This window comes from Anabrus simplex, chromosome 6, assembly GCF_040414725.1.
Source record: "Anabrus simplex isolate iqAnaSimp1 chromosome 6, ASM4041472v1, whole genome shotgun sequence".
NCBI lineage: Eukaryota > Metazoa > Arthropoda > Insecta > Orthoptera > Tettigoniidae > Anabrus > Anabrus simplex.
In genome coordinates this window covers 95,382,626-95,409,984 of record NC_090270.1, presented here as the reverse complement: position 1 = coordinate 95,409,984, position 27,359 = coordinate 95,382,626, and the positions used below count along the sequence as shown (strand labels likewise).

General features: G+C 40.4%; 1 protein-coding gene across 1 annotated transcript in view; it reads right to left on the bottom strand.

Moving 5' to 3' along the window:
• Positions 1-27,359, bottom strand: part of Pdfr (Pigment-dispersing factor receptor) — a 373,916-nt gene that overhangs the window by 318,184 nt on the left and 28,373 nt on the right. Inside the window, exon 2 of the mRNA XM_068228235.1 lies at positions 17,521-17,635. Coding sequence (XP_068084336.1) covers positions 17,521-17,635 — 115 coding nt within the window. The remainder of the gene's footprint in view (positions 1-17,520; positions 17,636-27,359) is intronic.

The following is a 27,359-nucleotide window of genomic DNA, read 5'->3' as shown; positions in this document are numbered from 1 at the left end:
CATCCCATAATTGCTCGATTAGATTAAGATCGGGTGATCAGAAGGGCCAATTCATGGTCGTAACTTCACTGGAGTGCTCCTCCAACCACTGCGTGCCACCACAGAGCGGGCGGTGATATGGCTCATTGTCCTGTTCAAACATGGCATCTTCCCCATTGTACTCTATGGCCAGAAAGGGATGCAGATGATCTGAAAGAATGTTCAATTTACGTGCATCTGCCAGTGCTCTTTACATCCCGGCAATGGGGCCTAATTGCGACCATGAAAAGGCTGCCCAAACCAGAACTGAACCACCTCCTACCTGGACACAACCTTGTTGACACACACGTTTCATAGCTTCAAGGGGCATACGCCACACTCTCACGTGCCCATCAGCTCGATACAAAATGAAATCCCAATGCCGAGAAGACATTAATTTACATAAATGCAATTTAGGCCAAGCTATTGTCTAAGTAACATATTTCTCTGATGAAAGTTACCAGGTCGTCCGTTCATGTGGCGTGGAAGTACAGTAACAGTTGTAGTCGCCATGATTTTGAATGCAAACATGCAAACGTCCATATATTGTGTCGTACAGGTGCCATAGGTCATTTTGTGGGATGGAGTTCCACTTGCACAGTCAAATCAGCAACGGTTAATGCTGACAATGGATGACGCTGGATTTGCCGTCCCATAATGTACCTTGCGTGCTCAATGGGCAAACGTTTCGGTCTGCGTACAAATCCGCTGTCAGGGCTCTTGACATAACGATGAGTGTGCTCTTGCTGTAAAAGGAAATTGCCTCCTAGAGCATTACTCCTGGCATAGGTCCAGTGTGCCGAAGCCGCAGACAGCTAGGTTACAAGCGCTCACCTGGCCTCCACTTTACCGAACTACGGCCATCATTGGGACCAAGATACAAACTGCTTCATCTGAGATCGCAATAGTTCTCCACTCCGCCCTCCAATGAGCTCTGGCTAGACAATGCTGTAGCTGTCCCTCATGTAATCGATTTTCGAAAGTTCGTGGAGCCATATGAAGATTTGATTGTTGCTGCAGATGCATTACGATCCAGCACAGCCATGCAGCGAATACGGTAGTCTTCCCTCTCCGTAGTGGCCCGTGTGCGGTCGGACCTTGGTCTTCTTAAGACAGTGCCTTCCCATAATCATTGTTGTCAACAATGCTGCACATAAGCGCCAAGAACATCCACCTTGTCGTAGCCCTATTACATGGCCTCGTTCAAACTTAGTGAGCTGCTGATGCTTTCTTCTTCATCTTAAAGGAATGTTTGACTCACCTATACCTCACAATGTTAACTCCAGACGATGACTATCGCTCACGAAGTGTGTTGCGCATATTTAAAGCAAACTTGCCTTGCAACGTCATAGTGGTGCTACTAGTAACACTCTTCGTCGACAAGCGCGGAAATTTGAATAGGCGTTGTCTATCAGATGTTCAAACCCTTCCCATATTTCATTTATCTATCACAACCCCGCCTTGGTGTTGGGATTTCATTTTCCGCCAGTGCATTTGCAGACCTACTGTATAACAGTTAATCATAATAATATATACTTAGTGCTGGTATGAAATATTCGTTACAGATTACATGTTTCGGAAGATTGGTACAGAGGAAATTGTTCTTACATGATTTATTTCCACAGAAATCATGTTTGAAAACCACTTAAGGACGTAGATTATAAGAATTAATAATGTTCAGTTCTTCACTCAATGTTCAGGCGTGTAATGTTGTTCCCAAACAAAAAGGTTAAATAGCTATTTCGTTGTGTGCAAAATTCATTCATAACAACGGCAGAAACCTAGTACGACTGGGTCATGGAGTAGAGATGGATGCTCGGCGCAGGATGACGCTCCTTTTTTGTTTGTTGAGGACAGTGCCGATAGGAGTGTGATACTGTGACATTATTAATTTGTGCACATTCGGCTATACGCAGGGGCCCTGTTTTGTATTAGCCATTAGGCCACATTGTTGGCGCCCGCGACGCATTTGAGGCAATAACTAGTGTATTTTTTAGGACCCATTAGCGAGATGAAGTTAGTTATTACGTCTGACTACGTTGAATTATGGAAGCTTCATACAACGCATCCATTGGTAATGTTGTTCGCCGGATGGTTGTGGATAACGGCGTAAGATTTCTCCATGTTTCTTTATAAGCCAAGTGTCTTTTGGTGATGGGATTATCGAATTGGTGATGAACACACTTCTCTTCAACAATCATTTAGGCCATAATCATGTATTTCGTCGCAGAGCGTAATGTTATATGCTGGCTTAGTTGTCCTAGACTGCTGCCTTAGCAACCAGTAATTAATCATTTCATTTAAAAAGGGTAACGGTCCCTAATGTATACACATCTCCTCGAATTTGGATGCCACCTTTTCAGGAAATTTATTATGGAAATGAAAATCCACAGCCTTTTTCCAGTCATTCGACTAGGCCAGGAATGGAATGAAATTCTAATTTTATTTTAAAATATTCCCATATTAACTATGTAAAATAGATCGAATTTATAGATCGATTCTACTCTGAATTACACGATCGAATTTCTCTTATTTACGTAAGGGCGAATCTCGTCGCCAGAAACCTTCATTGTGTTAATGGGACGTTAAGCTCCTAGAAATAAAAAGTAATTAGTACAGCCGCGTCTCACCGGCTACATTCCTTAAAACGATTTACTTGGGGTATTAATAGGCGATTAAGAATTACAGTTTATGTAATATCAAACGATGACGATTCGACTCCGAATACACATCTCTCATCAGTACACGTTCGATCACTTTGCTGAAGAAGCTGGGTAGTTCATAGCAGCTGTGCTGCAGATTCTCCGCATCCTGATGTGTTTTCTTCACTCCTCGCTGCCATTATACCAGTGTTGACGTAACGTATCTTAGGGGTAATCCACAGTTCTCGACGGATAATGTCTTGTCTCATACTGAAACTCTGTTGATGTAAATTGTCAGAGGGTGTATAGTAAATATCCATAGACAATCCCCAACACATGAGGTGGGGGGTGGGGGTCGTATGTTTATTGTATCACATTTGTTAATAGCATCTATCTCTACTGAATTCCAAGAGTGACGTAATATTTTATCAATTTTAACCTTTGGCAGTGGCTTTGACGCGAGCTGTGTGGAAAATACCGTACGATTTTCGACTTTGTTATGAAAGATGGGTTGATGAGTACACGCCTTGACAATGACACTTCACTTCACTTCACTTTCCTATCTGTAATATGAAGTAAGATTTCTATGACACACATTTCGAAATGATATAATTTTTTTTATACAGAGTTGAGAATGGATGTTTACTCTCTCATTAAACTCTTTCTATCACTCATCTACCTACTGACTTTGCTCATCCCTTTCTTTGCATCATACCTTACCGCTCATACTGTGAATGCTTTTAGTTTACCGGGTGCACGAAGTCCTAAATCTTTTGAATCCTACTTCGAACATGATATGTAATCCATATCAAAGTTCTGGAGCTCGTATAACTTCCCATTGCTCACATTTTAAATTAATTGCAATAGAGAAATTTTATTGTCCCCTCCCCATCATGAAGATACAAGTAAGCTACTCAGAAATTAACTTTCTCGTCGTAATTATATAGTGACAAAATGTAGGCACAGTAATTACGGACACTTCAGTGGGAGCTATATACGTGACATTAATCAGTCCTATGCTGAAGTGGTAATTACTTCGATAGTGACAAAATGTAGGTACAGTAATTACGGACACTTCAGTGGGAGCTATATACGTGACATTAATCAGTCCTATGCTGAAGTGGTAATTACTTCGTAGATGCGAACGCGTGGTACCTTGGAGAGAGCTTCAGAAATCTGGGCTAGCGAAATGTAGGCCTATAAAGTGATCTTAGCCAATTGTGGTGAAGAACTACGATGGTAGTGTTCGTGGTGATTAATAATAATAATAATATAAGTATTGGCTTTGTGTCCTACTAACTACTTTTACGGTTTTTGGAGACGCCAAAGTGCTGGAATTTAATCCCGCAAGAGTTCATTTAATTGCCAGTAAATCTACCGACACGAGGCTGACGTATTTGAGCACCCTCAAATACCACGGAACTGAGTCAGGACCGAACCTGCCAAGTTGGGGCCAGAAGACCAGAGCCTCAACCGTCTGAGCCACTCAGGCTGGCGTGTGGTGATTATTATTTTAAGAGGAAGTACAAAAGGGAAATCGTCCTACGATGGATACTGATCACTTATACTCAGACCGAGAGATTTAAAGGTAGGCGGATGAACTGGTACGTTGCTCATAGTTAAGATATGACTCTCTTTTACCTCGTAGCATTGTCTATATCCTCAAAGTTGACATATTCAAGCACCATATTTCAGTTTTGCAGGCTTCATTATCCTGCACCGTATTTAAGACATATTGTAAATCCCATCGCAAATATTCAACCAAATGTGAGAAACTCGATTTATCCAGTCAGGCGTGTAATGTAGTGTTCATGGTGGTGGTTATTGTTTGAAACGGCGTAAAATCGAAATGATTAGCTCCTATAAACTCAAATCGTAGATAAAAAGAGGATGAGATCGGACATATCTAACAAGGGGGCATTCCCTACTCGTCACCACCGATTTCGCTCAAATTTATATAACATGCAGGGCTTGGCTAGAAATGAAAGTACCCAATGTGGGAACTCCAGATGGCCAAGCGTATAGAAAATAAAAATAAAAATAATAATGTTGACGCGGCTCTCGCACCGTATAAGCCACTTACGTTAGTGCGCACGCCGAGCAGTTGTTGGCGTAGCGGTAAGAACTTGGACTAGTAGTTCGATGGTCGTGGGTTCGACTGCCCGTGTGGAGAAATATTCTTTTCAATTTTTATATTATTCATTTATTTCCATTTATTTTATTTATTTGTATGCAAAAGGCATATAGGCCGTCATTTATTTTAATGCGCGCACAATTGTAGAAAATTTGGAGTTGCGAACTTTCCTGACGTGTTAAAACAGAAATTCTTCTTTTTTCTCCTTTATTGGCTATCTCTCCTCCTTAGGGAGTGAGCCATAAACGTGAATAGTCGTTTCGCTGTAAGATTCGTTTTCACGTGACAAGTGAAGGTTGCTCCTGGCGGCTGTACACAAACAATACTGTAGATTCTTGGCCCATGTAGGAAAAACGTCTGACAATTAAATCCCAATTTTTTACCTTGTCCATGCCTTTTGCGTATAAATAAATTAAATAAAATGAATTATTCACCTCTTTGCTTAATTGGAAAATGAATAATATAAAAGATGACGAAAAAAAAACAGTCTCCACAGAGGGAGTTGAACCCACGACCATCGAATTACCAGTCCAATTCTTACCGCTACGCCAACAACTGCTCGGCGTGCGCACTAACGTGGCTTATACGGTACGAGAGCCGCGTCAACATTATTATTTTTATTTTTATTTTCTATACGCTTGGCCATCTGGAGTTCCCACTTTGGGTACTTTCATTTCTAGCCAAGCCCTACATGTTATATAAATTTGAGCGAAATCGGTGGTGACGAGTAGGGAATGCCCCCTTGTAAGATTGAAGTTATTGGATAAATAAGGTAAATCCGGGACAGATGCCGCCCCGGTAGAGATGCCGCATGCACTGTAGCTAAAGGTTCCCATCGTTACAGCTAGATGGCAATATGTGTGGTTTTTCAGTTTCTAAGGAAGAACTACTGTCTGCGAGTATGACGAAATTTGCTCGTATATTACGCCAATTATAGCCGATATCATGAGGCGAGTACATGTTTCCTCCTGACAAAGTTTTTGCGTGTGTTAATTTATTGTACATTAAGTTGGCTTCAAATGCGTAAATCAGACGTTTTTAGTACAGTAGACGCCATAAACATAACCGTAGTTGAGAGTAAGCTAATTTTGGGCCATGATAGCCTTGAGGTATGAAAACAGGAGGATGCGTCGTGCTGACCACACGGCTCCTCGTAATCTGCAGGCCTTCGGGCTGAGCAGCGGTCGCTGTGCAGGCCACAGCCCTTTCAAGGGTGTTAAGTGCCGTGGGATTTTATATAACACAGCGAAGAATCCATTTCACATGCACATTTATAGTAAATCGAAATTAAAATACGATTAATTTAATGTTGTAAATTATCAGATAGATTTTTTTTTCCATTGGATGATTATATTATGTGGATATAATTGTCTTGTAGTACGTTCTAGTGTTCGGTTATATTAAAGTTGAAGAAATTGGCTTAGATTTGATTTTGTCATTAATTATTTTACTTGCGGTATCTCTCCCGAGCAAAGTCGGCATCTATACCGGGATCCAGGGAGAGACGCCGCAGATGCAACAATTCCTTTGTTCCCTCCTTTCTCCCATTTACTTTTAATTGCCAATATTTTGTTCATCCCTGATCAAATGTACATGTTTTCAAATTTTGCTCGATGAATTTGCAACAATTTTTAAACTAAAGATACCGAGATATAACAAAAGACATAAAAAGTGCGGCAACTCTCCCGGAATTACCCTAAACGGAGGGGCTATAAAGGGCGGAAAACTCAGTATGGTGACTTCATAGTCCCCAGAAAGCGAATACTATGAATTTTACGATTGAAAAAGCCCAAAGAGGTTACATAATTTTAGTATATTCATACATGAAAGTTACTGAATATTTTACCAAGCATTCCCTACCCGACACCTTCAATCCGGCTTCAAGCACATAACACTACGACAGCTTTACTATGATTGACAGGTGATATCAGACGTGCAATGGACCAGCGGGTACCTTCGACACTGTCAATCCTCGGTAACTACTGCAGGCGCTTCGAGAACTAAATTTAAATAGAGTAACATTTCGATGTTTCCTCTTACCTCGAAAATCGTCGCCATTGGCTGACAGTAAGAAGTGTGAGCAAAATAAGTCCCTAGGTTTCCCTGAGGTGTACGTCCTAGGAATACTATTATTTACCATTCGGACTAAAAACATACCGAAAGGCCTTCCATTTCTCAAATTCCAAGTGTGTGCAGATGATTCACATATTTACTACGATTCAAAACGAAATGATAGAGGTACAGCAATAATTCTAATACATTCTGGCCTACGTCATCTTTGTGACTATGCAGATAAGACAAAGCTTCTCACAAAATAAGAAAATATATCTCGGCTACACGGAAGAGCATAGAATCGTGGATATAGTTTTGGTCTTAGAAGTGGTGTAGGGTATGTTTTTATTGGAAGGGTGTCCCGTTTATTAAGGTTACATAGGTTTGAGTTTTATGTGGGGTTATTTGCATAAGACTAATATTTTACTTCCGTTAAATTTGAGAGAGTGTTTTGAGCCTTAACTTAGCCACAAATAAAAGCCATCTATCGGTGAAATTCAATAGAACGTACATGGACTCCGTACATGAGTACAGGAAGAGTAGATAAATGTCTTTGCAAAGGTTGACAATGGGTTACACCTGCAACTGATAACCCCGAAGCCAACGCTACTGTGTTGAATGATGTTTCCTTGACGGCTTCAAAGGACGTCGTGTGCCAATTCATACGGCAAGTGACAGTTGCCTATTCCAGGGTTGCATAACACTGACTCGACTCTAACCTAATCCTAGCAATTGAAGACAATCTCAAGACTCTTCAGTACCACATAATTATCCTCCAGTTCATCGTAGAACAATATCGTCGACATTTCGAAAAATTATTCATTGTCATTGATGACAACTCGAGTACCTATTTTATAGGTAAAATCTCTTTCTTTGTAATGTATTTCCACGTTGTACGAACTGAAAGACCTATGAAGACCCGCCATCACAGAGTGCGACCAACAATTGTTTTAAGGTTTGACTGAAGGAGGATGAAGCATACAAAACCGATAGGCGAAGAGTTTCAGAATACTAAATGTCTTCAGGATGGCGTGCTTAATGCAAATTCAGAAGCCAGCTTTCTGATATTGTATAAGGATTCCGTAATTTGCTTCTAGATGAGCAATAGGTATTGTGGATATGTTTCTTTTATGTATCTTGCGTCCAATGTCTTTCGTGTTAAGTGTCACGTTCATAATTAGGGCACGTCTTTCAACTCAGATGTAATCTCGAATCCTGAGGATTGTTACAGGACATCGTTTCTTAACAGCGCAACTGTAATCCCATAATGAGCTAGTTACCCCTAGACCGAGCTCGATAGCTGCAGTCGCTTATGTGCGGCCAGTATCCAGTAATCGGGAGATCGTAGATTCGAGTCCCACTGTCGGCAGCCCTGAAGATGGTTTTCCGTGGTTTCCCATTTTCACACCAGGCAAATGCCGGGGCTGTACCTTAATTAAGGCCACGGCCGCTTCCTTCCAATTCCTAGGCCTTTCCTCTCCCATCGTCGCCATAAGACATATCTGTGTCGGTGCGACTTAAAGCAAAAAAAAAAGAAGGTTACCCCTAGAAAAACTGAATTATCTGAAAGGGTTATTTATCTCATTAATATAATTTTAACAAGTTAAAATTTAAATGTTTGAGAATACTACATTTTATGTAATAAATAATACGCATGTGATCTACCTAAAATAAATGTATTTTGTCTCCTTTCAGCTCCAAACTGTATCTGACGACAGTCGTAGTTTCGAAGCTGAGAATTTCTCGCTGGATTTCAGAAATTCGCTTCCGTACTTGGTAAGTTTGACGCACTGCTCATATAGTAAAATATGTTCAGCAGATTAGAGCAGAATACCCCGATCCTCTAGTTCCGGATCGCATGATACCGGGGAAAGAACATTCGTTTATTGCAATGCATTATAGGCTATTCTTCTCTTAAAATTGTTTGACTATTACTACATTGAATACAATTAATTTGGTCCCAGACCTCAACAATATTACATAGTCTAGGACAACATGTATATTCCCCTATCTTACCTTTCTTAGCTTATTGAGTGCTTATTTTTGTGTCACGTCTTACAGAGTTATACTACCATTACAACATACATGATGATGAAAGTCATTTTTCTCAGTGTAATAAACAGACTTTCCAAACATATTTCTTTAACTTTAAGTTTCACCGCAATGGTAACGGGTCATGGAAAATTAAGAGCTTATTTTCATCGTTTAAAAATTTTAGATAGTCCCATTTGCCCGTACAATTCCAGAGATCAAATTTATTTATTTATTTATTTATTTATTTATTTATTTATTTATTTATTTATTTATTTATTTATTTATTTATTTATTTATTTATTTCGGAAACCAAAACAGCGAGAGGCCGAATTACAGAGGTCCGCAATGAAAAATATATTTACAATGGAGTAGCACAATGCAAACATAAAACAATAAGTGGAATAACAATGAGGAAAACCATCTAATGATAAAAATAGAGGAAAGAATTAAAAACTAAGAAAATAAAAAATAACTGTTAGAGACACAACAATTAACAACAAGACATAAAGGCAAAAGGAACAACGAGGAAAATTGAAGACTGAACGTAAAACGAAGAGAAGAACTTATAGCTAGGCACAGCAAGATAAATACAGATGTAACACATAAGTAACGGTGTAGTACAGTAATAAATAAATAGATAATGCATTATGTACAAAAGAGGGGAAAGCAGTGAGAAGAGAAAAAAGGAATATGATGAAAATGAACTAGTTTAAGTTAAGGAAGAATCGATTAAAGGAGGCATACGAAGAAGAAACTTCCAAGTTCCCGTCAGAAGATAAAGAATGAAGGTGGGTCGGTATGCGGATAAATAAACTTCTTTGAACGAGAGAAAGAGGCGGAAATACGGAAAATGAAGGGGCAGATTAATCCTGGTTTTGAGAGTTGGAACATGTAAATTTTTGACCATTTATTATTTCATGGTGAATTACTTGAGAGAGAAACTTTTAATTTGTTTTAGGTACAGAGTCATGGCTGTGAGCACAAGTAGGTTAGTCAGAAGTTATTTTAAAGAGTTCTTAACCTTTCACGAACTCAATTGTATTTGAACAACTGTGAAAAACGGATAGTTTTGTTTACATTATGATTTTGTTTATTTATGTACATTATAAAAGCCATCGAATTAAGAGTTTATCTCACATATAATTAAAATAAGTTACATTTGTAATATGATCACTCAAGTATGTAGTATTACTGTTATGTAATAGGACATTCTGTGAATAAACGGTTAAAAATATTAAGAATGAATTGAATTAGTGGAGCAATGCATGAACTGGTAAATGGATGATCTCGTGGTTGAATTGTGGTCGTGCATGCATGAATAAATAATTCACTCCTCACCCGTCACGGATAGCCAATAACTGGAGAAAGAACATTCACTGATGAATGAGTGATTTGATTGAGTGATCGAATGACTTGATGGATTGAACGGAACATTCCATCATGAATGAAATACTGACTGCCTAAATGAATGAATGAATTAATGGATGTCTGAGTGCATGAAGTAATGGGCTGGATTCCAAGTCCTCTCACCTAGTCTCGGATAAACATGTTTCTTATCGCAGTGTATACGAGAAACTGGTATTTGTTACTTTCCTGATCCCAGCCGATTTAATTTATTTACTGCAACGGACATCCTTATCAGCTTCGTGACTGGAGGCGGTGGGACGGGGGAGAATGATAACAGTCAGTTCGCCGTCTTGTTTCTTCGGGACTGAGAGGGAAAAGAGCTACAGCTACACGCAGCTTGTGTGTTGAGTGCACATGATCTGTTGCACACCGTCCCGTCTTAACAGGGGCTGCCAAAAACTGATATTTATTACTCTGCGTTTTTCCACAAATTCCGATGTCGGTTTCGGAAACTACAAGTAACTACAGCTTATTTTTAATAGATAACAATGATATTGTTATTTTATCTGGTCCTGCAGAAGATCTGGAGAAATTGCTGAATAGTATGTATGGAGTCTTGGGGAAAGAGTACAAGATGAAAACAGATAAGTCCAAAACAAAGTAATGGAGTGCAGTCGAACGAAGACAGGTGTTGCAGGAAATATTAGATTATGAAATGAAGTCTTCAAGGAAGTGTATGAATATTGTTACTTGGGCAGTAAATTAACGATGGCATAAATAAGGACATAAAATGCAGACTAGCACAAGCAAGTAAGGCCTTTCTTAAGAAAATAAATTTGCTCACTTTCAACACTGATACAGGAATTATATCTTTTTGAAGACTTTCGTCTGGAGTGTGGCATCGAATGGAAGTGAAACATGGATGATAACTAGCTCAGGAAGAAAAAGAATGGAAAATTTTGAACTGTCGTGTGACAGAAAAATTCCGAAGGTGAGATGGATAGATCGAATCGCGAACGAAGAGATACTGAATCGAATTGGTGAGAGGAAATCGATGTGGCTAAATTTGACTATAAGAAGAGATAGAATGATGGAACGCATCTTAAGACTCCCAGTTAGTTTTTGAGGGAAGTGTAGGCGGTAAGAACGGTAGGGGTAGACCAAGGTATGAATATGACAAGCAGATGTAGGATGTAGTTGTTACGTAGAAATTAAAAGATTAGATCAGGATAGGGTGGTATGGAGAGCTGCGTCAAACGAATCTGTGGACTCAAACAGTATCACAAAATTTCGTGGTACGTATATTACTGTATATGAGCGAAATTTCGGGTGAGATACGATTTGATCTCCCTGAAGCTTTCCTTGTCAGATTACTGTGAAACAACGCAATGATGGAGGTCAGTACATGAAGGGAATTTAGAAATTTAAGCGATAAATGTATAATTACTCGCCACTTTACCGACTATGCAGTATCTATGAGAGCGCATCTCGGAAAAATAACGCTCTTGCTTTCAGTACAAACATGACAATATTTTGTAAAAGAATTCACGGCTTGCATTAAAAGATAGCGGTTGTGATAAAACACTCGATGCTCAGAATATTAAACTATATTGGAACAAAGACTTGTAAACGCAACCCTACAATAAGAGGAGAGACAGGATTAGATTAGATTAGTTTAGATTTAATTATGTTGGGCTAGGTAATATTAAGTGATAATTATTTGGAATTTCAGTATCACAAAGAATGCTGTAAGCAATAGATTAAATTAAATGCTATAAGGTTTACCACGATGATCTTTTTAAATTTCAATGTTGCAGTATCTAGCCTGAGTCGTATTTAAAAGTAATGGAGGTACGTGCAGTTGTAAATGTGGTTGTAACTCATGACTGGACATTTTGGAATTAGTTTCCGCATTCCGGCGCCAATTTGAGTGGCTTAGACGGTAGAGCGCTGGCCTTATTAACCCATCGTGGCCGGGTCGATCTTGGCTCAGTCCGGTAGTATTTGGAGGTTCTCACATACGCCAGTATTTTGTTTATAGACTTTGCGGCATGTAAAATAATTCCTGCGGAACAAGATTTTAGCTCCTGCGTTTCTCCGAAAACTGTAAAAATTAACGACGATACTAATATTTGATATGGTAGGATATTCTTCATTGATATTCTTACACTCCGAATATATTTATATTAGATATCTTCCTACAATACTTGCAGCCTGCCACAAGGATAAAGAGTACCTTAACCAATACCGTTAGATGTTATTTCACAAAACATTTTTAATACTTAAGTGAAAATAGGGTAGTTTCAAGGACCTTATGATCTGTAGGTTTGGTTTCTGAATATAGCTATCGACCCCCTTTAATGTGGCTGTAACAATTGGGTGGCGAAAGTCAGCACTTAGTCCAAGTCCATTTAAGAAATCCATGAGTAGCCGGGGAATGATCCCTCGAGCAATGATCGTGACGCCAATGATGCTTATGAACTCAAGCTTGTATTTGCCTGTGTAGTACGGTATTGAAGTTTTATAGATCCGTCTTTCTTCAAGATCAGCTTCTTCAGGTTTGTCTTCTTTTGTCTGAAGCCGGATAGTTGAATCAATTTTGTAGCCTACTGGTGTGTGAAGGTGGATGGCGATGATGTATGTTGCTCCCGTAAGTTGAGAAACCATGGTCCACATCATTGGTTGCGTAGCCTTTTAGTCTTAGACCTCCAGCAACCAGGGATCTGATGGTATGATGGAGAGGATTGCGCAGCAGTTCACCATGCGGCAGGTTCCTAGGACATGCGTAAGTGTTTTTATAAGGCGTGACCAAAGAAGTTTCCGTTTAAGGGAGCTGCTGCAGCGGACATGCAACGTAGTGTGACTCCGGTGCGCGTATATAAGCACGGACATGTAGGCAAAGGGATCAGTGTGGCAGTCGTGTCGTGTCGAGGCACGTGCGTTAAATGCAGCCATGTGAACTATGGCGATGTTATTACCATATGCGTCCAAACAGGACCAACGTCCTGTCATTCTGGTCTTGGCTGGCGAAGGATGAACATCGGTGGACATCCATTGGAAAATAAAGGCTGTGTATGGGGCAGCATGTCTGTCGAAGCCCACCTGGAGCGCATTGTTGCAGGTGACGAAAGCTGGTGTCGCCACTGGGAACCGGAATCGAAATCGTAGACGATACAGTGATTTCGTCCATCGTCCAAGAATTACAAGAGCCAACAGTCGGCGGGAAAGGTAATCCTCACACTGTTCTTTAATTATCGGGGCCCATTGCTGATTGATTTCAAGGAGCCTGGTGTCTTCCGGGAATACTGCACCAAGTGGATCTATCTGACAAAGACACACTTTTCAGTTATTTAGCAGGAGACTCACTAACCAGAAAGAAGTGCTGCCGAGAAAAATGTACATCCTCAGCTATGATATGAAGTTTCTTTTACTATGCCACATCTTATTCTACTAGGTACGATACCAGAAGGGATTTTGTGGGCACAGACACTTCTTGAAAAGAAAAGAAAAATATTTTTTTTTTTACTTCACTTGGTTCGCGGGAAAATTAAATTTTCTTAACTTGTTTCTATGTACAGTTTCTCTATGTCTCTTCAGCTTATTGGATCATATGCTATCTGCTATCAAAACACAAATTACACACGGAGTGCTTTCTTAATTACAAACCGTGGTGTACGTGATACTGAAGTCCAGCCCCCATCCATCATATTTCCTCTTTTATTGTTTTGGTTTCTCTGAAGCTCTAGATTCGGTGTTATCCAGTTCATACTAGAACATACAAACGTATCCACTGGGACGTCGAATCACGGATGAAAAACCGTAACACATTGATTAAACTAAGTACACTTGGCTTCAGCTGTATTTTTGTTTTCTTTGCGCGTATTAACCCTCCGGTGGGCGCGTGGCTGCACTCAGTGCGTTTGTTTTCACTCGTTGGCTGAACGGTCAGCGTACTGGCCTTCGGTTCAGAGGGTCCCGGGTTCGATTCCTGGCCGGGTCGTGGATTTTAACCTTAATTGGTTAATTTCAATGGCACGGGGGCTGGGTGTATGTGTTGTCTTCATCATCATTTCATCCTCATCACGACGCGCTGGTCGCCTACGGGAGTCAAATAGAAAAACCTGCATCTGGCGAGCCGAACCCGTTCTGGGATATCCCGGCACTAAAAAGCCATACGACATTTCATTTTATTAAGTTATTTCCCGCCTTAGGAGCCAAGGAATGTGCTATGTTCATTATATGATCACTAGGTTTCAACTCAGTTGATCGCTTATCTGCCTCTTATCAGCCGTCTATGGGCTGTGGAAGATGACAGGTACCATGAAGCCGCACCTAAACGCGCGCCCACTCCCGTAACAGTTTAGTTCGCTCCGTGTGTGCTTCTTTTATAGTTCAGTAGCTCATCCGTTGTGATGTAAGTATTATGCGTACAACTCTTCTCGCTGTGAACGTTCCAATATTAGTTTTCACAGTGGCAAGTATGTTTCAGATCGATTTCATTACCGTCGTAAATGTAGGAGAGTCCTTTTGTTTTGTTTGCGGATTGTTTCTTAATCTAAACAGACGTTCAAAATATTACTTATCTATTTATTTTGAAAGGGTTGAATAATTGTCAACCGTCGAGGACATTCTTCTTCTAGAGCAGGGCCTCTCAGGGTGCATGCGCGTGGTGCATGCACTGTGCACGGTGCAAAAGACGACTTGGCTTGGTTGACCAGAGTGCAGACCCCCCACTCCACGATTTGGAGCAATAGCGCTAACTCTCTCTTTCCTCACGCCTCTCTCGCTCGCTCCGCCTGTCTCCCTCTCCCCCACTTGCGCCGTAGCGCTCCAAATCCTGGCTGAGTTGAGCCGAGTATAGCCGAGTAGAGCCGAGCATAGCCGAGTAGCCCAGAGACGAAGCGTTGATCCGAGCCATACCGAGCGGCACCGAGCGGCACCGATGCACAGTGCACGGAGCTCTTGCGCCTCGCTCTGCACGCGTGAGATTTTGGGCGTTTCAGAGGCCTTGTTCTAGAGATTTTCGATGATCATCTTGATCTTCAACCTGAATTCTCCGAGGACGAGGACGACGATCACGGACACACAGTTGTGGGGGAGGAAGAAGGGGATAGTGATACGGATCAGTCAGTAGAATCGGGAACAGGTGAACCTGGCAACGACAAAGATGATTTCGGATTTTATTTCTTACAAGTTGCTTTACGTCGCACCGACAGAGATAGGAAAATATTTTATTTGGTAAAGAATTATACACAATCTGGTGTAGGAAACCGGGCATTGAAGCAGGCAAAACAAGGTCGAAAAATATAATAAACTTTTCCCAGTCCAAAAAGAGTTGCAAGGGATACTAGAATTGAACTTGATGCGTTTCGAAAATTCTTTGAATTTAATGTCATTGACAAATTGCGTTCCACCACCGAATTTGTGTGTGTGTGTGTGTGTGTGTGTGTGTGTGTGTGTGTGTGTGTGTGTGTGTGAGAGACTGCAATGATAAAACGGGAACAGAAATAATGCCCCTTTTTGGGGTTTCATGCCTGATCGGAGTGAAAAAAGAGGAACGATACGCTGAAGAACTATGGAAAACAGACGGCACTGGTATGCCTTCCGTAAGAGCTGTATTCAGTCTCTAGCCAAATCGCTTTTTGATTCGAACACTTCGATTGGGCAATGTGTACACTCGTCAAGAACGACAACAATATGATAAGTTAGCTGCTCTTAGGGAACAGCATACAAGCATCCTGAGTAATTGTCAAATGAATTATTCGCACAGTGAGTTCGTCACAGTAGACGAAATTCTCGTACGACTTCCAGGGTGCTGGGGTTTTCATGCAATTTATGCCAAACAAATCGGCCTAATATGACAAAATACACTCCCTGTGTGACAGCAAATCATACTACATATTTAAATTTGAGCTGTATTTCGGAATTCAGAAACCACGTCCTTTTGTGATGTCCAATAAACGATATGACATTGCAAAAAAAGATTGACTATTTCGATACAAAATTCTAGCCGAAACGTTACCGACTCCAGTTACGAGTTGGCAACGTATCTTCATGAAAATGGCCTCAAATGTTAACATTTTCCCCAGAAATGTGTATTTAGGCGTTATTTTATAGGAGCCGCACTGCATGCGGCGTGCACCCGTCTGTGTAATTTCTCAAGGTGCACCCACCGGAGGGTTAACAATGCTGTGGATGAAAGATGTTACTGTCGACAACCTGTGAATAAAAAGCTCGTTGTAGCATGGCTACGTGGTATAATCGAAGATAATCATAATTCGCCGTCCTATGTATCCCATTCTTGTCATAATCATACAAAACAATTATCGATAAGTGAATCGTGTGTTTTATAGATCAGACCGCTTGTATAAGGCGTTATCAAAACGTTTCCGTTTGAGGGCGTTGTTGCAGCGGACATGCAACGTAGCGCGGCTCCAATGGCACGGGCATGCAGGCAAAGTGTTTAGTGTGGCAGTCGTGTCCTGCCTAGGTGCGTGCATTAAATGCGGCCCCGTGAACTCTGGCGAAGTTATTACCAAATGCGTCCAAACAGGACCAATGTGCTCATATTATGTTCTTGGCTGGCGAATGACAAACACCGGTAGACATCCATCGGGGCGGCATGTCTGTCGAAAACCACCGTTCTAGAATGTGGTGCACCAAGTTCCTTGCTGGTTGCGTTTCGACACAAGACGCCGGTCGATCAGTGAGGCCAGCCTCATCCATTTCTGGAAACAACAATCGGGTGAGCACCCGACCTATAGTCCTGATCTCTCGCAATGCGATTATCACGCCTGCGGTCCCCTCAAAAAGGGCTTGAAGTGTCGAAGCTTCTTGTCGTACGAGGATGAGCAGCAGGCGGTTACGGACTTCTTTACACAGCAGGACATGGTGTATTACCATACTGGGGTTTTCAACCTGGTGCGTTGGTGGGATGAGTGCCTCAATGGTCACGGCGATTATGCCTGACTGCCATCCCGATTCGGGACTGTACGGCCGTTGAACTGAAACTTTTTGATCGCCGCTTATATATTTGTTATATTTGTACATCACCTTCATAAATCACCTTTGTTGACTCTGGAAACTTCATGTGAAACTAACATGAAGTTCTACTGCCACTCCACTTCAGCACCTGCGCTGGGAGGTAAGCCCCATAGTTTGGTTAGGATTGATCTAGGATAGGAATGGAAGAGGGAAACATTCCTGTGGCAAAATATTTAAATATATAGTGAATTATCATTCTTTTAGTTCAATAATGTATACCTACAAGTGACATATGTTAGGTCAACTTACCTCCGGTAGGTACCACAAAGTCTTCATAGCGCTGGGCACATGTTTCCAGGCTGCCGTTGAACGCCTGGTCGCCTCTCTCCATGTCACCACTTAACACATTTTCTGTCCAAACTTCCTTTTGGAAATACAAATAAAGTAGAACTTTGATACGCACTGCACTTTTCAATGTTGTTAGCTTAAACTCGGTTACATTTTAAATTAACAACGATTTATTGTGTGTTCATGTGTCTTTCCCTTAGAATTCACTTTTCTAATTCACCACTTTTGTTCTGTCACACTAAGAAACTAAGTACTTTTTGTTTTGTTTTAGGACATATTTCTTCATTCGATGTAGGGAGTATCGTTCACCAACCTGTAAACAAACAGAATTAAACCGTCGATTACTTCTTTCGGAAACATTCGATACAACACATTGTGCAACAAGAAGGGTGAGATCACATGCAGAACACAAGAATCCATTTGAAATTTCTTAGCAATTTATCTCATTAAGCATTATATAATTGTAATTTTTTAGGATTTTTAAACATTTCTGATGGCTGACAAAATCTAAACTTAAGTCCACATAAATCTCAATATTGATTGAAATTTATTTATTTATTTATTTGTTTATTTATTTATTTATTTATTTATTTATTTATTTATTTATTAATATTACTGATTTAGGCCTCACTAACCATTTTTGGAGACAAATCAAAATTTAGTGCGAATGAAGTGCTGTTAACTTTACCGATACGAGGCTAGCGTATTTGATCAGTGCTAGAGTTCGGTTGTTCAGGAAATGTCATATTTCTTCGCGACTTCTGTTTTGGCTATTTATTAGAATTAGCACGAACTGGACGTTTCTGAACATATTTAGCCTTATTTTATAGCGTAAATAAATTCATATTTGCCACTTTTGTTTTGGTCATATTTTGGGCAGTTTTAGTTGTTTGTCATATTTTTGCACGGAAAAATGCACTGTCCTTTTAATGTGATGCCCGATGTTGCTTGTGTAAATGTGTTGCGGCATTGTGACAAAACTCGAAGCTGGGACCTCAAAACTTAATAGTTCATGTTTATTGTATCTCTTCGGAGTTTAAATCACTAGTTTTAGAATAACTTCATTTAGAATAAGAATTTTGTGCGGGTATTTAGTAATCTTGTACTTTTTACAATTTGTTTTACGTCGCACCGACACAGATAGGTCTTATGGCGGCGATGGGATAGGAAAAGGCTAGGAGTGGGGAGGAAGTTGCCGCGGCCTTTATTACGGTACCGCTCCAGCATTTGCCTGATGTGAAAATAGAAAATCACGGAAAACCATCTTCAGGGTTGCCGACAGTTGGATTCGAGCCCACTATCTCCCGTAGGCAAGCTCACAGCTGCGCGGCCCGAACCACACGGCCAACTCGCTCGGTTTAAGACACAAGGAAATTCCACAAGTGTATCTTCTTCCATGTCTTAGCATTTGTAGCTCGTGACCACTTCAGCTAGCGTCCAAACTATCTTTCTCTCCCCTCAGTTCTTAAAAATGTCAACAGAGACAATTTTCAGGGGCATAAGGCTTCCTAAAGAAATCGTAGTGATAAGGTAAGGGTTATACTGCCCGAAGGCAGGTCCGAACCTCCGCAGAGGTGTTCCTGAGCCGGAGTTGACGTGCGGTAGGGTGGCCAGTTCCTTTCCGCTCCTCCATTCCCTTACTCCTCACCAACAGCGCGAGGCAACCCATCCAACTTCTGACCACGCCCAATGTTGCTCAACTTCGGAGATCTCACGGGATCCGGTGTTTCAACACGGCTACGGCCATTGGCGATCGTAGTGAAAGTGTTAAATAAAAAATATGCCTTAGAGAGTTCGGGGAGGAATGTTTCTCTACTGAACGAAAAATTCTCTTCTGCAAGTGTGAGAAGTTAGTTTGTGCTATGAAGTGTTTTAATGTTCAGCCGCATAGCGACACTGATGCACACAAACATGAGATGAATGGGGAATAGGCGGGCTGAGTGGCTCAGCCGGTTGAGGCGCTGGTCTTCTGACCCTAACGAGATAGCTTCGATCTTGGCTCAGTCCGGTAGTATTTGAAGGTGCTTAAATACGTCAGCCTCGTGTCGGTAGTTTTACTGCCACGTAGAAGAATTCCTGCGGAACTAAACAAGTTCCGGCACCACGGCGTCGCCGGAAACCGTAAATGTAGTTAGTGGGACGTAAATCCATTATTATTATTATTATTATTATTATTATTATTATTATTAATGGGGAATAGGAGGCGTGCATTTTTCTTTATTATAGACCTACTTCATTTAAATATTGTGCGCCCACGGCGGCTATTGGCGCATATTTACTTCCGATATCTAATACTATTTTTGTCGATCTGCAGGAGCAGCACCATTGTGTAAGACTAAAATATTAATTGAAAATATCTTCGGTGCTGATCAGTTTAATGGTTTATAATGAATTTATGATTGAGACGAATGCAATTAAAATAACTATTTTGTTTTGTCCTGTTTTTCTACGGAGTTGGGTATGAGTGAGATGAATCTGTCGTGGCAAGTTTTTATGACCGGATGCCCTTCCTTACGTCAACCTCATCAGGGGAGTTAATGAGATGAAATAAGTATACGATAGTAGGAAGGGAGAGGGTGAAACCCGATACCGGCATATAGCCTGCTCCTGTCGAATAGCACCAAGAAGTCTACTCAAGGCTTAATGTCTCCATCCCACGGACGAATCGCCATCAACAGCGTCATTTTCTCTCGCTCCATATGAGTATTTAGAGAGGTTTAGAATTTAATTCAGGTTTTTGGCACGTGATCTAGTGATTAGAAGTTGTATAGCTCCACCTCCGAAAGCCGTAAATGTAGTTAGTTAGACGTAAAGCCAATAACATTATTATTATTATTATTATTATTATTATTATTATTATTATTATTATTATTATTATTATTATTAATGGGAAATAGGAAGTAAGCATTTTCCTTTATTGTACTTCAGTTAAATAGTTTGTGCCCACGGCGACTGTCCGGTGTGAAATACTTTTGACTAGATTGTATAAAGGTATTTTAACTTTACTATAAAACAGCTAGTGACAAAAATCATTCATTTTAAGTAAAATATTTGGTCACATTTCCCTTATTTTAGGTCATATTTAGCCATTTTAAGAGCATATCTTCTGGCATATTTGGGAGATTTTTAGTTCATAAACTTCTGAACCTAATTGATCACGTTCAAATACTTCCCACCAACTTGAACTGGAGAGACCAGCTCTCTGCAGTCTAAGCCTGTCAGCTTCGTTATTTATTTTGAAATTAAAAAATCATGCAATATGCATGTTTGAATCATGATGTTTTAATGATTTCGTACCTTATTTATTTATTTATTTATTTATTTATTTATTTGTTTGTTTGTTTGTTTGTTTGTTTGTTTGTTTACATTCCTGATGAAAACTCTGTTATTAAAGAAGCAATAGCAAAGTTTCAAAAGTTCTTTAAGTCTTGAAAATCCATTTCACTTATAGCACTTTAACTTACGCTTAAATATTAAGCTTCTTTAAGAAGCCTGAATGTTAAAGTGTATTTGAATGAGTAATACATTTAATATGGGTAAGTAATGTTAAACAACACATACATCTAGGTCTTACATATGATATTTCGTGACTCCTCACTACAACCACAGCAAGAACAAAAGTTAGTCGATCATACTTACGTATGAACAGACAGACATGTATTGAGAACTCTGAATTATACGTGAAATCGGGGTGAAGTTAACCACTTGACGAATCTGTTGCAGTTGACATTTTGTGTAAATATCTTGAACAGTTTGAATTTTAAACTCAGTTTTATTATTCATGGACAAACATAAGGGTATGCGGCAACAATGTGACACATATCTTTGACAGTCTAGCGGTGTGAGGGAGTCGTTGCAACAATGATTATATAGACAATAGATCGTGGTTGCGCCTAGAAAAACCGCTATGTGATAATATTTCAGCTTAGAACTCTGACCAGTTCTGTCACCCAAGGCTAAGTAGGGCTATTGGATGAACAATGCCAACGAATTTCCGTTCAGTCATACATGTGTTGCGGGTCAGTATTTCACTTCTCAACGGTAATTTGAGGCGCAAAGACGATATATGGACAGTAAGTAGGCCTACCTGATTTTAACAACAAAGATAAATAAAATGAAAAAATAAAGCAACAACCTATCCCGAAAGAAGCGAAAATGTTTTACAGTGGCAGTTTGCGGGATTCGCAAGCCTTCATTTCAATTAGGAAACAGGTGTAGGTTCCTGTACTGACGAATATTTGCTCTTCGATTTTACACTGCTGTCGCTTTTATCCCCTCCATTTTAGTAACCGTGTCAAACAAATAAACGAGACAAATGATTTTCCACCGATGGGAAAAGAGAGGTAAATATTGTGGCTGCACGCTAAAATAAACAGTGGAGCAACAGTATGTTTGTTGTCGCGACCAAGCTGAGGAATTAGAACTCGTTTGAAACCTCTGTAGAATTGCATTAATTCAGATGTACGAGAGAGGAGACATGTTATTCGAGTAGTATGATCACTAGCTTCTTACCAAGGTGGTTGCTATTTAAATCTAGGCGAATTCTTGAGAGAGTTTTGAAGTTGCACATCTCGTCGCTGTGGTTTGGATTCTCCTTAAAAGTGGACGTCCCTTGGGTGTTATCATAATATCAAGTCACGTAAAAGTAGTAGATTTAAGCGTCGTATTTTTAATGAACGAGAAAAGTAGCTTCCGAGAGAACTATGCAAACAACATACACACAATGGTAAGTTAGAAGGTAAAATGTTTTGTACATGCAGTATACCAGGTGGTCCACCTGTGCCGTACATTGTACTTATAACTGTCCCGCATGCGATAATGGTGAGTGGGGTGTCTAATAACTGATCGTCACAGGGGTAATAACTACCTACAGGCAAGTTATGTCAGAATACGAAGAAATAATAACCGGACGGCCACAGGCTGCGTTTTCTTCAGCGCTACCCGTCTAATGCGCCCCCTTGTGTTAGTAAACCTCGTATTCGAATGTCTAATAGCATATTGCTATTTGGCACAGCAGCACTACAGTTTCTCTTAACATATCGACAATGGCTGGTGTGTACTGAATTTTCACGACCGCATCGTAATCTAAATCGACTTTCAACCTATTATCAACGCGAAATCCGAAGGTTGTGGGCTCGGATCCCACTGGTGTCGAGTTGGCAATTTTTGTTATTTACTTAACATCACTTCGACACGTACTATGTACGTTTAACACGACCTAACAGGTTGAAAGTCGATTTATATGGCTGGTGTGTTCTACGACGACGAAAACACAGACATAATTATAATCTAATTTAATCTCATTTAAATATAATGTTTTAATCTACTCTAAATGCAGCCGAAGCTCGCATGCGGTATGTGCAGGAGTGTCTAAATCACTGCCTGCCTTTTATACACGTATTTTTTCCGAACAGAGATGTAGTTAGGAACTAATGGATCGTTCAAGGCACATTCCGCATATAATCACCTCTTTGGTTAGGTGGCATGTCTATACGTACATATATTAATGTGTTATTAAACTTTATTTTCTTCACCTTTGGCGTATTTACAATGCACTCTGTTGCAGAACGTGTGTAGTAAAATTACTGGTATTTCTTTCAGATCCAAAAATAGCACGTTGTAGCGCTCCTTTGTAAACCAGGGACTAGGCATCCCATTCATCATTAATGCATGCAGGTATTTATGAGTAGAAAGTACGGGGCTGAAGGGCCGCCTGGTATTTGACATATATATATATTACAATTTGCTTTTCGTCGCACGGACACAGATAGGTTTTATGGCGACGATGGGATAGGAAAGAGCTAGGAGTGGGAAGGAAGCGACCGTGGCACTAATTAAGGTACAACCTGGTGTGAAAATGGGAAACCACGGAAAACCATATTCAGGGCTGCCGACAGTGGGGTTCGAACCCATTATCTCCCGGATGCAAACTCATAGCTGCGCGGCCCTAACCACACGGCCATTCGTATGGTATATGACAAATAAAGAAGGCTGATTTATTTGGATATCATTGTAACGATTTATCAGTGTTATATATTTCGTAGCTCAGGGCTGTTGGAAGTTTGCATAGACATTAAGGGTTCTCAACTTCTTACCAGTGCTCTAAGGGTATTTTATTTCAACGATACATCTACAAACAACATGAGATATTAAATTTTAGAATAGTACAAAGTAGACTAGAACGTTCCTGTAGCTCGTTGAAGGTACTGTATTTTATTACGGTATCGCACTAGCATAGAGGTTTTCGGTGACACTGGGGAGGACAGAGTCAGGACTGGGAAGGAAGTGATCGAGTCCTTAACTGAAATGCAGCCTAGTCTCTGATACTGCAACTCCTCTCAGGTGCACTTCCGATGGAGATGAGCGTATCAAATTTTTGCCAGCACCCCTGTCAATTTTGAATGCCCCTGGAATTCTAACCCGGGTGTTCGTAGGTATTAGTGCAGTGTCTTACAATATACAATAGCCGGTACAGGAGAGGTGAGGTTCGTAGAGCGAGTTTCTAGTAGACACACATTGAATCGAGCTGAAGAGGCAGAAATGTGAGAAGTTTTAAACGAGAACTGGGAGAGATTAATAAATACCCTGTAGATGCATGCCATATGTATTAACTTAGATCTCGGGGATGCGATAGTCGAGTGACATTGCCACTGGCCTGTTACCAAGGTGGCCGCTCTTAGTTTCCTTCCAACACATGTGGAATTCTTGAGATCAGAAGTCACAATTCTGTAGTTCGGTTCTAATGTAAAACTGGAGATGACGATATGAGCAGCCCGACAAAACTAAGATTGATTAATATTCACTTGGTTCTTGGGCGACATGCATTATTTATTAAGAACAAGTGAGGTCAGTTCAGGCATGGATACGGCACAGGTTGCAGATGATGTTGGTTACTGAAAGTTATGTGGAAATGAAAAGCTCAGCACCCGATGAAGTAGCGAGAAGAGTTGCTACAATTCAGAGTACACCGTCATAAACTCGACAGCCTCACGAACAGACAGACAGTCTAGACAAGCACCTAGTACTGTTGATCACGATGTTTTAATCACTTAGCAAGGAATCAATAAGACGAAAGTTCTAGGACTATCGACATTTAAAAAAATGTGTTTCTACCAAAGAAACGTAGAATGTTAGAATGTTCAGGTATTGTATTTCATATAATAATAATAATAATAATAATAATAATAATAATAATAATAATAATAATAAAATAATAATCAACGATGAGCTATATTCACACGTGGATGAAGTAATCCACACCACGCGAAAAAGGAGGATCGCTTTCTGTGGTCAACTGATAGGAATGAATTCAGACGGACTGTCCAATCAGATCTTTACCTGGTTCGAACCCCACTGTCAGCAGCCCTGAAAATGTTTTTCCGTGGTTTCCCATTTTCACACCAGGCAAATGCTGGGGCTGTACCTTCATTAATACCACGGTCGCTTCCTTCCCATTCCTAGGCCTTTCCTATCCCATCGTTGCCATAAGACCTATCTGCGTCGGCGACGTAAAGCAAGTAACAAAAAGAAAGGTCTTTGCCTACCTTCTGCCTAGCTACATGGCTAACTGTTTTGGATGCTGGCCTTGGTTCAAGGGGTCACGGATTCGATTCTCGGCTTGGTCGGGGATTTTAACCTTAATTGGTCAATTCGTATGGCTCGAGGGTTGAGTAATTGTCATGTCTTCCACATTAGAAATTATCTTAGGTACGGCCCTGTCCTCACAGACATGCCATCTACTAGGAAAAGATCTGCGCCAGGCCTCTCTGGAGGCCATACACCATTATAAATATTACAAAATCCTACAAAATTTGAAAGTTTCATTCTGCGAGTTAGAAAAAAATAGTAATACAGATATTAAGGGACTCTCTGCAAATCATTCATTTCCATCTATACCTGAGAATATGATTTACATTCCTCCCCCACTAACCCTGGAAAAAATAAGATAACAGCATTAATGATTAAATTTTCATTTTTTGATATTTTAAAACTTAATTGAAATTGAAACTGTATTCCGGATCCAAATGGTCACCTTCATTGGAGGAAGGATGATTTATTTATTTAATAAATCTCTCTATCTTATTATTATTCTACTTTCTGGATAAGAAGACCAAAGAAGCCTGGTTCACTGATGTGGAGAAGGAATTACAAGAAGCGGGGATCACACGTGAAGGCATCTCGGAACTTGATCCTAATCGAATAAAACTTCGAGGACACTGTTGTTTCTAAAAAACGGCCTGTAATTGAAACAGCAAGAAGTGGAATGAACAGGGAAAGGTAGCTCACCGAAAAGCAATGAGGAAATACTGGGGAAATGACGTGGTCGGTAGCAGTCCGAATGGTAATTAAATGGGAAAAAGTAATTAGTGTGGCTATTGTTATTTTTGTTAACGCGGTTCTCTTTTTAAAACTGACGCATTATGTGTGAACCGTCCTGCTGTCTGGTGTTCACACACAGAATCGAAAACATCACATAATTAAGAAGGTGAAAGCTTTCGAAATGTGACTACACAGAATAATCATATAAGTCTCTCGAGATCAACACATAGGCAACGAATAGGTCCTACGACGCTCTAACAGTAAAACAGAACTATTGATTTCTATCCAAAGCAGAAAAATAGCTTGCCTGGGATAAGGTTCTCCAGATTATTTTGAAGGGCAAAGTCGAAGGATAAACAGGACAAGGGAGAAGACGAACATCTTGTGTTAGCTGTATCAAAGGCTGGACTGGTATTCAGAGCATTGAACAGACTTATAATATTGTAGAATACCGAGAACCATTAGCTGTGTTGATCACCAACTTCGAGAGGACTGGAAAAGGTACACAGGAGGTGGAGGACTTTTAAGAAATACCGTTCGATGCTGGTGGGTGCCGTGTGACGTATAAACTTCATGTTGAGGAGGGTATTGCTGTGTATAATATAGTGTTGCTGAAATGTTGGGGACAGTACAGGAGCCAAAGGAATTAATGGTACATGATTAAAATCTCACGACCCAGGAGAGAATCGAACTTGGTACACATAGGCCCAAAGGCAAAGAGACTCGCTACTCACTCACTATATGCACAACATTCGCTAATGATTCATTTTGGCACTGAATGATAATAATACAAGTAAGTGAATAATTCAGTACTGATTCTGTGTGATAGCTTGATAATAATAATAATAATAATAATAATAATAATAATATCGTGTGGCTATTTCTAGCCGAGTGCAGCCCTTGTAAGGCAGACCCTCAGATGGGTGTGGACGGCATCTTCCATGTGTGGGTAACTGCATGTCATTGTGGTGGAGAATAGTGTTATGTGCGATGTGTGAGTTGGGACAGCAGAAACACCCAACCCCCAGGCCAATGGAATTAACCAATGAAGGTTAAAATCCCCGACCCGGCCGGGAATCGAGCCCGGAAGCCTCTGAACCGAAGACCAGTACACTGACCATTCATCCAACAGTCGTAAATAGCTTGGTAGAAAGCACCTAATCCAGGCAGTCAGTTATCGGTGGATGTAATGGTTAATATCACACACTAATCAACCTCTGTTTTAAGGCATGAAGATGATACATTCAGCACCACTGCTCGATAGTATTTATCCGACGAGAAATTTTATTTGTATAGAACTATTTTAGTATGAATATTTTTATGACTTTGTGAATCAAGTGTGAGTCACCAGGAAAGTAGGGAATTAGGTTACATCCTCATGCCGTTCCCGGGTAAAAACTGTGAAAAAGTACTAAAAATATAAATGACATTTCAGCCTTTTTCTCGCACTTGGCCCATTTCCCTTTACTCGATTCCTTTTC